At 35.5% G+C, this 11850-nt stretch overlaps 2 protein-coding genes across 2 annotated transcripts in view; one reads left to right on the top strand and one right to left on the bottom strand.

Annotated features, from left to right (window-relative positions):
* The first annotated feature begins 7598 nt into the window (after positions 1–7598).
* Positions 7599–9981, top strand: LOC117628924. The gene is made up of 2 exons (XM_034361469.1): positions 7599–8706; positions 8990–9981. The coding sequence occupies exons 1-2, from the start codon at positions 7599–7601 to the stop codon at positions 9979–9981; spliced, it is 2100 nt and encodes a 699-aa protein (XP_034217360.1).
* A 715-nt stretch (positions 9982–10696) lies between these two features.
* Positions 10697–11850, bottom strand: part of LOC117628532 — a 3528-nt gene continuing 2374 nt past the window's right edge. Inside the window, exons 3-6 of the mRNA XM_034361009.1 lie at positions 11671–11757; positions 11342–11572; positions 10957–11180; positions 10697–10872 (exon numbers count right to left, since the gene is read on the bottom strand). Coding sequence (XP_034216900.1) covers positions 10716–10872; positions 10957–11180; positions 11342–11572; positions 11671–11757 — 699 coding nt within the window. The 3' untranslated portion in view covers positions 10697–10715. The remainder of the gene's footprint in view (positions 10873–10956; positions 11181–11341; positions 11573–11670; positions 11758–11850) is intronic.

Raw genomic sequence — 11850 nt, 5'->3', positions numbered from 1 at the left:
ACATAAAATAAAATCATAATTACACCATGAAAGAAAGGACTTCATTCCATAAAAACAAGAACCAGCTGATCATTTACTGCCTGGCCACATGAGTTTTCTTTTTTCGTTTTTTTTTTCTTTACAAATTTTACAACAAGAACCAATCCAGAAGGATTCTTCTTCATCGATCATCTTTATTACCATACCATCTTACACGTTCTTCATCCTCTCCAAAAATGGAACCACATGTTTTCCACTTTGCTCTTCAGCTGCACAAAGATTATATTTATCGTTCATGAGAATTGAACTCCGAGCCCCTCCCCCTCCTCCGACCAAATAAGACTGAGCGCCACGTAATTAACCGCCGCTGCTCGGCTGACCAAGAAGAAGAGGGCCGCCTAGGCCTTATGCTGCTGATGGGTTTTGCACCACTGGTTCGTTAATGTCCATGATTATGTGGATGTAAAGACCCTACGTGGTGGTGCAGTAGCAGTTGTCCTTGTGTGCAGCCATGCTTCAAACAAAGTTGGCCAAGTTGACAGCTAGGCATATGGTAAATGAGGGGTTGATGGTTTTGATGAGAAAGCCTCATGTTAGGGTTAACAATGTTGTTACCCAAAAGGGCTGAGGCTGAGGATGAGATGGGTGAGAGTGAGGGCAAAGAGAGCTCATCATCAAACCACAGCTCTCACTCACACGGTTGTTCATCAAGGCAGAATAATTGGGATGGCTTCTCAAACGAAGTCGAGTAGCTTCGATGGTCTCATCCCGAAGGCCAAAACAACATTAATATTGTTAATTAGTATTCCCTTCGGCCTTGAAATCTTTCCTCCCATGCCACGCATTTCTACACCACAATAAGTTTCTTTGAGTAAATTTAATTGTCTCTCAAGTTTTCCTCCTTCCCCCTCTCCTTCCCTTTTCTTCCTCCTCATCCTCCTATTTCCCTATTTCCTCTGTCTTAAGCTCTCCCAAAGGTTAATTGGTAACCATGTACAAAGAAAACAAGTATGAAAGATATGACTTACTTCATGCAATAGGGAAGAGGTTGGGGAGGTATTTGTAGAAAATTTGGGCGTCAAAACCAATGACATAATTAAGGTTTGTTGAGCTTACAAATAAATTGTTCACTAACTTCACGTGAAAGCACAAAGAATTTAAAGCAGCAATTATAAATTTAAAACCCAATCGAAACGGCTTATGCCGCGTGTCTTAGTTCCTATGGCATTCACGTGATAGGTTCTTGTAGAACAGAGGTTCTATGACATAATTAAGGTTTGTTGAGCGTACAAACAAATTGTTCACCAACTTCACGTGAATGCACAAAGAAATTAATGCATCCAATTACAAATTTAAAACCCAATTGAAACAGCTTATGCCGCGCTTCTTAATCTCTATGGCATTCATGTGATATGTTCTTGTAGAATAGAGGTTCTATGACATGATTAAGGTCTGTTGAGCTTACAGACAAATTGTTCACTAACTTCACGTGATACATAGAGAAGTGAATGCACCAATTACAAATTTAAAACCCAACTGAAACGGCTTATGCCACGCATATTATTTTATATGGCACTCACGTGATAGATTCTTGTAGAATTAAGTTTTTAAAGTAAAAAAAAAAAGGTTAAAAAGGATAATTTTGAACTTCACTAGTGGAGATTTGTAACAAACTAACTCTTGGTCTATTGATATTTCTCTTTCAATTGGAAGAGGGTTGGGAAGGTATTTGTACAAAATTTGGGCGTCAAAACCAATGACATAATTAAGGTTTGTTGAGTTTGCAGACAAATGTTCACCAACTTCACGTGAAAGCACAAAGAAATTAATGCAACAACTACAAATTTAAAACCCAATTGAAACTGCTTATGCCATGCGTCTTAGTTTCTATGGGATTCATCACGTGATAGGTTTTGTAGAATAGATGTTCTATGACATAATTAAGGTTTGTTGAGCTTACAGACAAATTGTTCACCAACTTCTCGTGAAATCACATAGAAATGAATGCAACAGTTACAAATTTAAAACCCAATTGAAACAGCTTTTGCTCCACGTCTTAGTTTCTATAGCATTCATGTGATATGTTTTTGTAGAATATATGTTTTATTAAAAAAGGGTAAAAATGGATAATTTTGAACTTGACTAGTGGAGATTTGTACAAACTAACTCTTGAAATCTCACCCCAAAATTTGAGGGGCCTTTTCTATATGATCTCTCTTGAAATCTCAAGGGAGGTTTGCTTGCTCCTCACTGATGTGTTTATAGTTTCATGTAGGCTTAGACACATATCAATTCGGTTCGAGAGAGAATTCATTAAACTATAAAACACATCAGTGAGGAGGAAGCAAACCTCCCTTGAGATTTCAACTGAGATCATACAAAAAGGGCCCCTCAAATTTTGGGGTGTGGTTGCTCTGGTTGACTGCCTCGGAGCTGGCTTTGTCATTCTTTTAGCAATGAAATATCATAATAACATAAAAATGAAGGGGTAACTGCTTTTAACCACTTGAACTATAAGTCTTTTGTAAATATTATTTAAAACGTCCTTAATTAATGTAATATATTAAAAATAACATCATTCATTATGTGAGTGTAATTTACTAAAAATAAAATAATTAAAGAAAAATTGAAAAAAGAGAGAGACCTATTTCACACCCACCAACTTATATCTCAAAAATATGTGTATGGTGTGTAGACTTAGGCTAGTTGGAGAGGGTAGTGAGCCCGTCCCCTTATACTCAAGTTTGAATCTTTCTCCTCATAAATTAGATTGATTTAGAGTAGATTGTCGCTTGCATTAACAGTGTGAAAATGAATTTATATATTCGGCAACAATATTATTGGCATCTGATGGACAATTACAGTATCATGCACTGCCTTGGCTACATGAGTCCTTTTCTTTTTTGGAAAAAAAAGAAAAAGAGTATAAGAACAAGAAGCAGCAAGCCAAAAAGATTCTTCTTCATCATCATCTTTGTTACAATAGTAACCATTTTACAGGTTCTTCATCCTCTCCAAAAATGGAACCATCCCTAACCCATTTTCTCAATCCTTCTTGCCTTGCCTACCATGTAATCTGGGGTCACAAACAATTGTTGGAAGCAATAACATTCAAAGCCAGTGATGACCTCAGTCTCAGTAGGTGTTGAAATCAACAGAATCATAACCGATGAGTTAGCTTCTCAAGCAATGCAAGAGCTGTCAAAATTTTGAGGGTCCTATGCGAAACTTAAATTAGGGCATCACAAAATCTAATACGAAAATACTATAATAAAAAAATTGGTCATGCCTTAATGTCATAAAACAATATTTTCATCGATATCAACATTTTCATTGTCATCATTGTCATTATGCTCAACATTACTCACACATTCATCCATATTGTTTGCAATATCTTGCAATTCCTCAGCATCATCTTGTTATTGTTCATTGGAAATATTTTCATCAATTGTAGCATGTACCAATGAATCTATCTAGAGGTCCTCTTTAAGATTGAGTCAATTCCTCGATTTTTCTTTTTCTAAGTCGTTTTGTATATCTATAAACATATTTTCTAGTAGGTGGTATGCTTAGATTACAAAGAAAAATTCTAAAACCATATAACCTGGAAGATAACCCTAACAAGAAATAGATAAATATTTCTAAAAACTATATTTTCTTGTATAACCAATCATCAACATGATAATAATTTAATAAAATAAGTCATGTAATATATAGATTGAAATTTAGATACATATTCAAGTCATGTACATAGATTGAAATTTAGAAACATACCTGAATTTGAATTGATATTTGATATTGAATCTGACTACATGATTTTGATTGGTTTTTATGAATTTAGGAATTCGCTCTTTGGTGTTGAAATTCCTGATATTGAAAGAATAAAATTTTTTTTCTTCAAAAGATTGAAAAAGGAATCAAAGAGATTGATGAACGGTTAAGAGATATGATAGAATAAGTAGATATAATATATTGTTGTGTTTTAGGTAGCAATAATGCTTTAAAAAACCTAGAAGCATCAAACTTTAGAAACAAAGCAAACCCTGCGCAAAATTTTTTGTTGAGCATTGAAAATAAAAATTTAGGAAAGAGAAGAAAAAAATAAACCAAGAGTGAGGTGCTCATAGCTTGTTATAAGTATTATAATTAGAAAAAAAAAAAAAAAAAAGGAACAAAAATTTGATAAACACAAATAACAAAAGCAGAAAAGAGCAGCTAAAGGGAAAAGGAAGAATTATACCATGCAGCCAAAAACATGAGTTCCCGAGTATTTCTCCCATGCCACCCATTTCTATAGTAAGATAAACTTTTTTGAGTAATTTTAATTGTTTCTCGAGTTTTTCTTTTCCCCCCCTCCTCCTCTCTGCTTCCTTTATGCTACCCTTAAAACCTAAACGTTTTCTCTCTGAGTTTTGAATTTGAAATCATAACCAAGGAAAAAACTACGGAAAAAAGGTGTACGACTTACTTCATGTACTAGGAGGTATTTATACAAAATTGTGGTGACAAAACCGAGGACGGGATTAAAGTTTGAGGACAAATATATTTTTGTTTTATAGTAAAATCTGAGAGAAACTACAGGCGTTTAGTATCCTATTAAACTTAAAATAATTTTTTGGGGAAAAAAAAAAAAAACTTAAAATAATTTTTGAGTCCAAAGCTCATAATTCATATTTGGTAAAGCCCATCTTTGGTAAAGCCCATCTTTCAAAAGCCCAATTAAAAAACCAATTTTAAAAGTTCCCGATTTTAAAATTGCTCCAATTTCTCTTCTTCTTTTTTGTTAATTTCAACTTGGGAATCTAGGGTTTCTTATTTCTAATTTTAATTTCAAATTATTTTTAGATCTTAAAAATAGTTTGGAGTTCAAAACCAAATAAGTTTTTTGGATCTTAAAATCAGTATTTGAGAACTTGTGTTTTTTTTTTTTTTTTTTTTTTATAAAAAAGAATTATAATTTTTTGGTTTGCTTTTTTAAGTAGGATACCAAACATGCCCTACATGTAGCAATTACAATTTTTATAAACCAATTGAAGCGCTTGACATTGTGACTAAAGTTTCTCTAAGAAGGCTGACGGGGTCTAACTAGTGAAAAAAAGGTCTTAATTTGTAGACTATTGAAGTTGTGTGCGTGTGTGAGAAATCTATTATCGTTTATTCGGAAAAAAAATGTTTCACTGAGAAGTGTTGAGAAAAATTTTTTGTGACAGAACCGAGGACTAATTAAAGTTTGTTGAAGTTCAGAAAAATATATCATTGTTTTTCATGTGAAAGCCAGAGAAACTGCACTTAGGATTAGCAGATTCTGAAAGCCAATTGAAACACTTACGACACATCGTAATATAGAATAGATGCCATTCCATATGATCAAATCATGTAAATAATTAATTTTTAATTTTTTAATTTATAGAAATAGATAATTCTGAATTTAACCAGTACAACTGTACAATACATTAAATCATTAGACCAATAGCAATACATTAAATCACCAAAACGTTTTCCAAATCTTAATCATTATATGATGACAGATGAAAAGTATGTAAATATCCAAGGGAGATGTCAAATACCAAACATCAATTTTAAATTTGATGGTTGATGTGGCAATTTGACATTTACATACTTTTACACTCCACTTGATATGTCAAATAAATAAATATTGTAACAGTCAAATCATTTAAGATAAAGAAGAAAAAAATAAAAAAAGGAAAATAAAAAAAATGATATCTTTTAAAATTAATAAAATATTCATTTGACATCTTGTTTTTGGGATGTCAAAAATAACATCTCAACCTCCCGCCTTCATTCCACATCAGCTTTGACACATCGGTTGGAGTGATGTGAGATGTTATTTCTAGCCGTTAAATGTCTATGTGACACTTTTGACACATCGGTTGGAGATGCTTTAAAAATAGAACATAAAGCACTCAACCTAGAATCTCTCCATTATCTCCGATTTAAGACATTACCTACCAGAAGTTCTGGTTGTGAAAAAATGGACGGCTCGTGATGTCGACTGAAATGAAATAATTTTCTCATTTGTAGTTTCTTCCTAAAGGTACATCTATAATGTCCTAGCCTGAATGGCCTTCTTGTTCATCTTGTGTGTGTTGGGTTAGGTAGAACTTGAGTACAAATTATTAGGTAAAAATGATTTTGGAGCAACATTAGTGTGGATCATGTAGGATGGTCTTTTCCATATTGATTGACAATGAAAAAATAACAAAGAAGGGGTGCTTTTAATGGGTTCTGTTTACTTGCATCAAAAGATTCAAAACTTACACCTTTTCTTGTGGTCCCTTCTTTCTCCCCCTTATGGGGTTGTTCTTGCTGTTTACACTAAGTAAGCAGTCGGTGCATGATTATGAATGTGTCACAATTCCTTGTGAATCATGAAAGTAGAAACTATAAGAATCTTTCACCAGAAAAGAAAAAGAAAAAAAGGGAATACACGAGGGCTTTATATTTTAGAAAAATTAGGTTTTAGACATAATTAAGTTTATTAATTAGTTTGTAAGATATTAGATATTTTAGTTTTAGTTTTAATACCTAAAAAAAATTTACTAATTTGGGTTAGCCCAAAGAGAGCCCAGATTCGTTGGCCCATTTGTAAACCTATACAGTAACTGACGCTTTTGCCCCTTTGTGTTTAAACAAGGCGCGACTTCTCTGTTTCGTTTTCGTTCTCGTTCGTTTGGCAGCAGCTTCGTGTTCTTCTCTGTTTCGTCTTCGAGCTCAGTTGTTTGGCAGCAGATTTCGTCGTTTGGCAGGCAAATTTCGTCTTCGAGCTCACTGACCACCACCAACGACGACGACGACAACGACGAGCAGCAACGGCGAGCAGCAACGACGACGAGCAACGACGACGAGCAGAAACCACCACCAACAACGACAACCACTGACGACTATCGAAGCGATTTTCACTCTCTTGGGAAAAAAAGAGTAAGAAAATGACCCTCTAACACAGATTTGTCTTCGATTTTAGGGATTACACATTTTTGCATGTTGTTCTTTATGCAATGCAGTTTTTGGAAAAATGGATGAATCGTTGGATTCAAAACTACTCTTCGTTTAGGTTTTGCTTCGTTTATAGGGATTAACCATTCAAAATCGTTGGATTCAAAATTTCTGGTTGTTTGTAGCAGATTTTGAACCAGAAACTGCAATGCAGTTTCTGGTTCCATAATTCACTTTCAGAGTGCTTTTTGCTAGGGTTTATGGGAATGTTATAACTGATCATGAAGTCAAACGTGTTTTGATATTCAGTACTGTCTTTGCATTTTGATTTCTGGTTGTTTGTAGCAGATTTTGAACCAGAAACTGCAATGCAGTTTCTGGTTCCATAATTCATTTTCAGAGTGCTTTTTGCTAGGGCTTATGGGAATGTTATAACTGCTCATGAAGTCAAACGTGTTTTGATATTCAGTACTGTATTTGCATTTTGATTTCTGGTTGTTTGTAGCAAATTTTGAACCAGAAACTGCATTGCAGTTTCTGGTTCCATAATTCAATTTCAGAGTGCTTTTTGCTAAGGTTTATGGGAATGTTATAACTGCTCATGAAGTCAAACATGTTTTGATATTCTGTTTTTGTTTGTTGTTTTGTTTGCATTTTCAAGGCTAATGGAGGTGTGTGTCATTGCCAAGTGCACATATAAGTCTGAAACCATCATGTTTTCAGTTTCATCAGAGTCATCCATGGTTGATATTTTGAAGACTTTGTGTCTGAGGTTTAGGGGTTTGCAGTTGGGTTGTTTCACATTACGGTATTCGGTGCCCAGTTATCTGAGTTGTTTTCTAGAAACGGATAGCGATTTGGACTTGATGAGGACATTTTTGTTGATATCAAATGAGAAGACTGTTGATATTTTAGTGAAGGATTTATGCGGGATCAGTGAATATAGTGGTGATTTTTGTGTAAATAAGGAGTTGATAGCATGTGAAAAGGGCGAGTCGTCGTGTTCTAGTACTGTCGAAGACAGAAACGAGTTTTTGGGCAGGTCGAAGAGAGCAAGTGCTAAGCCTTTGTTGTCAAATGAGTGGGAGACATACATACATCATGTGGGGCAGAAGTTTGACGGTGGTGCAGAGGAGTTCCGGTTGAAATTGTGCAAGTACGCTCTTGAAGTAGGATTTAATTTTTTATATGCCGGCAATGACAAGAAGCGGGTGGTTGCTGTTTGTTCGAATAAGAAATTGGAGGGTTGCAGCTGGCGTGTTTATGCTTCTCGTTGTGAAGCTACTGGCAGTTTTGTAATTCGGACGTTAAATAATGTTCATACATGTGCGGGTCGGATACGGGAATCAAAGAGTAAGATGATGAGGTCTCGTGTGGTGTCCTCCCTCATTGTGGACAGAATTCGTGCAAAACCAGAGCTGAAGCCAATTGAGATTATACACGAGTTCAAAGATTATTATGGTATAGACATTTCATACTACCACGCATGGTTTGGCAAAGAGTTAGCTAAATTGGACGTTCACGGTGATGAGTCGAAGTCCTTCAACGAGTTAGTGTGGTATACGGACGCGGTAAAGGAAACTAACACTGGTTCTCTCTGCACTCTTGATTGTGAAGCTGGAATTAATCGCTTTCGACGGTTTTTTGTGTCTTTTGGCGGTTGCATTGCTGGATTTCAATATTGCATACCCTTGTTGTTCATTGATGCTACGTTTTTGAAGAGCAAGTACAAGGGGCAGCTTCTCTGTGCTTCGGGAAAGAATGGAAATCAAGGTATGGTTACTGTAATGTATTGCAGATTTTCATTTGTTGCAATTTTAGCAGAAACTGCATTGCAGTTTCTTGTTTCATAATTCGATTTTATTAATATTTTTTGCATGTCTGTGGGAATGTTGTAACTGCTCATGAACTTAAATGTGTTTTAAACTTAGTTTTAGTACTTGGATCATGGATTTGGCTTTTGGTTTCCTTTCAAATTTGAGCAGATTTGTTTTCATAAACTGCACTGCAGTTTCCCTTTTTTGCTTATACTTGTGCTTTTGGTTTTGTTTTGCAGGGTTTTATCCTCTAGCTTTTGGAGTTGTTGATTCTGAGACAGAGGAGAATTGGACTTGGTTTCTTCAACATTTGGCTTCTATATTGCTACCGATGGGGAGAGTGGTGACCTTTTTCTCGGACCGCAATCAAGGTTTGTTAAATGCAATGGGGTTTGTGTTTCCCGGATGGCCTCATTCTTACTGTTATTATCACCTCAAACAGAATTTGATATCAAAGTACCCAAAGTCAGGTTATGGGAAACTGCTCCAAGACCGTGTTATCAATTTATTTAGTAGATGCGCATATACTGTTACGGAGGAAGAGTTTAAGGTAGCAATGGAGGAGTTGGTGATTGTTGGGAGTTCGAAAGTGAAGGCATTTATATCTGATTTGTCTAGAGATCACTATGCCAACGCATTTTTCAAAGGAATGCGTTATGGGGAGATGGCAAACAGTTTAGCGGAGTCCTTTAATAATTGGGTTGGTGTGTTTCGAGATTTGCCGGTGCTACCTTTGATAGAAGGGATTCGACAGAAATTGATGGTATTGAATTCTCAACGACGATTTGAAGCGGAGAAGTGGACAACAGTTTTGTGTCCGGAGATGGAAACTAGACTCTGTGAAAATGCGGAGGCCGGTAGGACTTGGGCAGTTCGTCGTTCTAATTCCACTGTTTTTGAAGTATTTGCTGATTATTCTGTGATGGTTGATCTCGAGCAAAGGACTTGTTCTTGCCGTCTTTGGCAAATTGACGGTTTTCCTTGCACACATGCGGTGGCTGCAATCCTAGCAAAGAGAGATTCAGTTTATGATTACGTGGAGTGTTACTACAAAACCGACTTCTTTGAAAAGCCTATGAGAGTCCTATTTTTCCTATTCCAGATATTGGGAAAGGATTGGGCAGCAATGGTTCTGCAGCTGGAGTTGTGCTTCCGCCAATTACAAAGAGGCCAGCCGGAAGACCACCAACAAAGAGGATCAAAGTTTTTGGTGAATTTAAAAGGCCATTGAAATGCAGTCGGTGAAGTGTTGTTGGGCACAATAGGAAGACTTGCAAGGCTATTATATGAACACTCCTTCTCATTTGACAATTTTTTATTTTAGATATGGTTTAGCGAATGTATAGTCAGTTTCTGCGATGCACTTTTTGCAAAAACTGTATTGAAGTTTTAGTTGCTTGTAATTGGCTACCCAGCTTCTAATTGGATATTGTGATTCTTTTTTGAAGTTAATGAAAATTATACAATTGTTTAATGAGTGGATATTCGTTTTCAACTGCCATTCAATGCTTGTTTTCAGATTTTGAGCAGATTTTGTTGCAGTGCAGTTTCTGTTTATTTCAGATTTTGTTGCAGCAACTGCAGTGCAGTTTCTGTTTATTTGTTGCAGATTATGAAAATTATACAATTGTTGAATGAGTGGATATTCGTTTTCGACTGCCATTCAATGCTTGTTTTTAAATTTTGAGCAGATTTTGTTGCAGAAACTGCATTGCAGTTTCTGTTTATTTCAGATTTTGTTGCAGAAACTGCAGTGCAGTTTCTGTTTATTTGTTGCAGTATTTTTGACCAAAAAATTCAGTGCAGTTTGTTTGTTTCCTTTTCGTTTTGTTGCATCCTGTTCCAAGATTATATTACAGTTTATATGTATAGGAAATATGTTCTCATATACCATAACTAGAAATATTTACAAACATCCACAAGAACTAAGATACATATTGCCTTGAGTTAACGAAAGGCAAATCACTAGAGACGATTAATTACACAGTTTTTGTGGTGTAGGAGTTTTGTGACATATTGTGCTCGATATTCATTCATGAATTTCTTGTCCACGCTTTTTGGAATGGGCTGTCCTTGTGCTATTTTATCCATATAGAACATGACGAACATGCCGCAATCCAATCTGCAAATGAAATACGAGATTAGTTTTTTTTGCTTTTGAATGATTTCAAACTGTAATGAATAGTTGAGTAGACACAATTCTTACGAAGATACAGTTTGTTGAGCACATTCCATGTCATCCTCAAATGGAAACTGCAATGGATTTTGCATAATCCATTTGAGAGTGAGTTCTTCAGTTGGAGTCAAATCTTTTTGTACAAGTGTTGGGGGCCCGTCCTTTTGCTTCACAATTGTTGGTTTTTTTTTAGTTTCTATGAACACTCGTGCTTGAGGTCTTATATATTCTAGCCACCCTTCAACAATATTAACCTGTTTAAAGAAGAAGAAAAAAAGAGAAAAAGAAATGGTAATCAGAGCATTGCATATTATAGTTTTGGTCTGAAATTAGGCAGTATGTATAATACAGAAACTGCAATGCAATTTCTGTTTGTGTTTGTGCTGAGAAATTAAGACAGTTTCATTCCACTTACAAAGTTTCGAGCAATGTCAATGCACCTTTCTTCTTTTCTATGTCCCAACGATCTAAGTGGATTGTAGTGTCTCCACTTTCGTTCATTTTTGTGAAATGTGAGAAGTGTGAAGTGGAACTCTTCTTTTGAAATAATCGGGAAGAAAAGAACACTGCATTTCCCAAGTTTTTCAAGTAAGTGTTCATACAGGGCCCTGTGCCAAAATGGCTCTTCGAAGCTTTGCATGTAAGCCTGATATCATAGAATGGCAATTTGTTAGTATATATTTTTTCGAAAACTGCAGTGCATTGTCTGTTTAAACAATTTTGAATTTTCAAAATAATACTTACCCAAGTCCATGTGGACATGTACTGTGGACTCCCTGTCTGCATGGGGTCTATTTTATCCTCCTCTATTTGGATATAGGCCTCAATAACCTGTTTCACATTGATTGGAGAAAAATGGAATTATAAATGGGTAATATAGGTAGCACAAATAAAAAATACAGTGTAGTGTGTGTTATAGAATTG

The sequence above is a fragment of the Prunus dulcis genome, chromosome 5, assembly GCF_902201215.1.
Source record: "Prunus dulcis chromosome 5, ALMONDv2, whole genome shotgun sequence".
NCBI classification, from domain to species: Eukaryota; Viridiplantae; Streptophyta; class Magnoliopsida; order Rosales; family Rosaceae; genus Prunus; species Prunus dulcis.
Note: the sequence above shows the minus strand (reverse complement) of the source record. Positions and strands in the feature narration are given on the sequence as shown.

Excerpts from the sequence above, each read along its gene's own strand:
- LOC117628924 (XM_034361469.1), top strand. The coding sequence starts at position 7,599 with ATGGAGGTGTGTGTCATTGCCAAGTGCACATATAAGTCTGAAACCATC. Across the intron at positions 8,707-8,989 it reads GGGAAAGAATGGAAATCAAG|GGTTTTATCCTCTAGCTTTT; the intron begins GTATGGTTACTG and ends TTTGTTTTGCAG.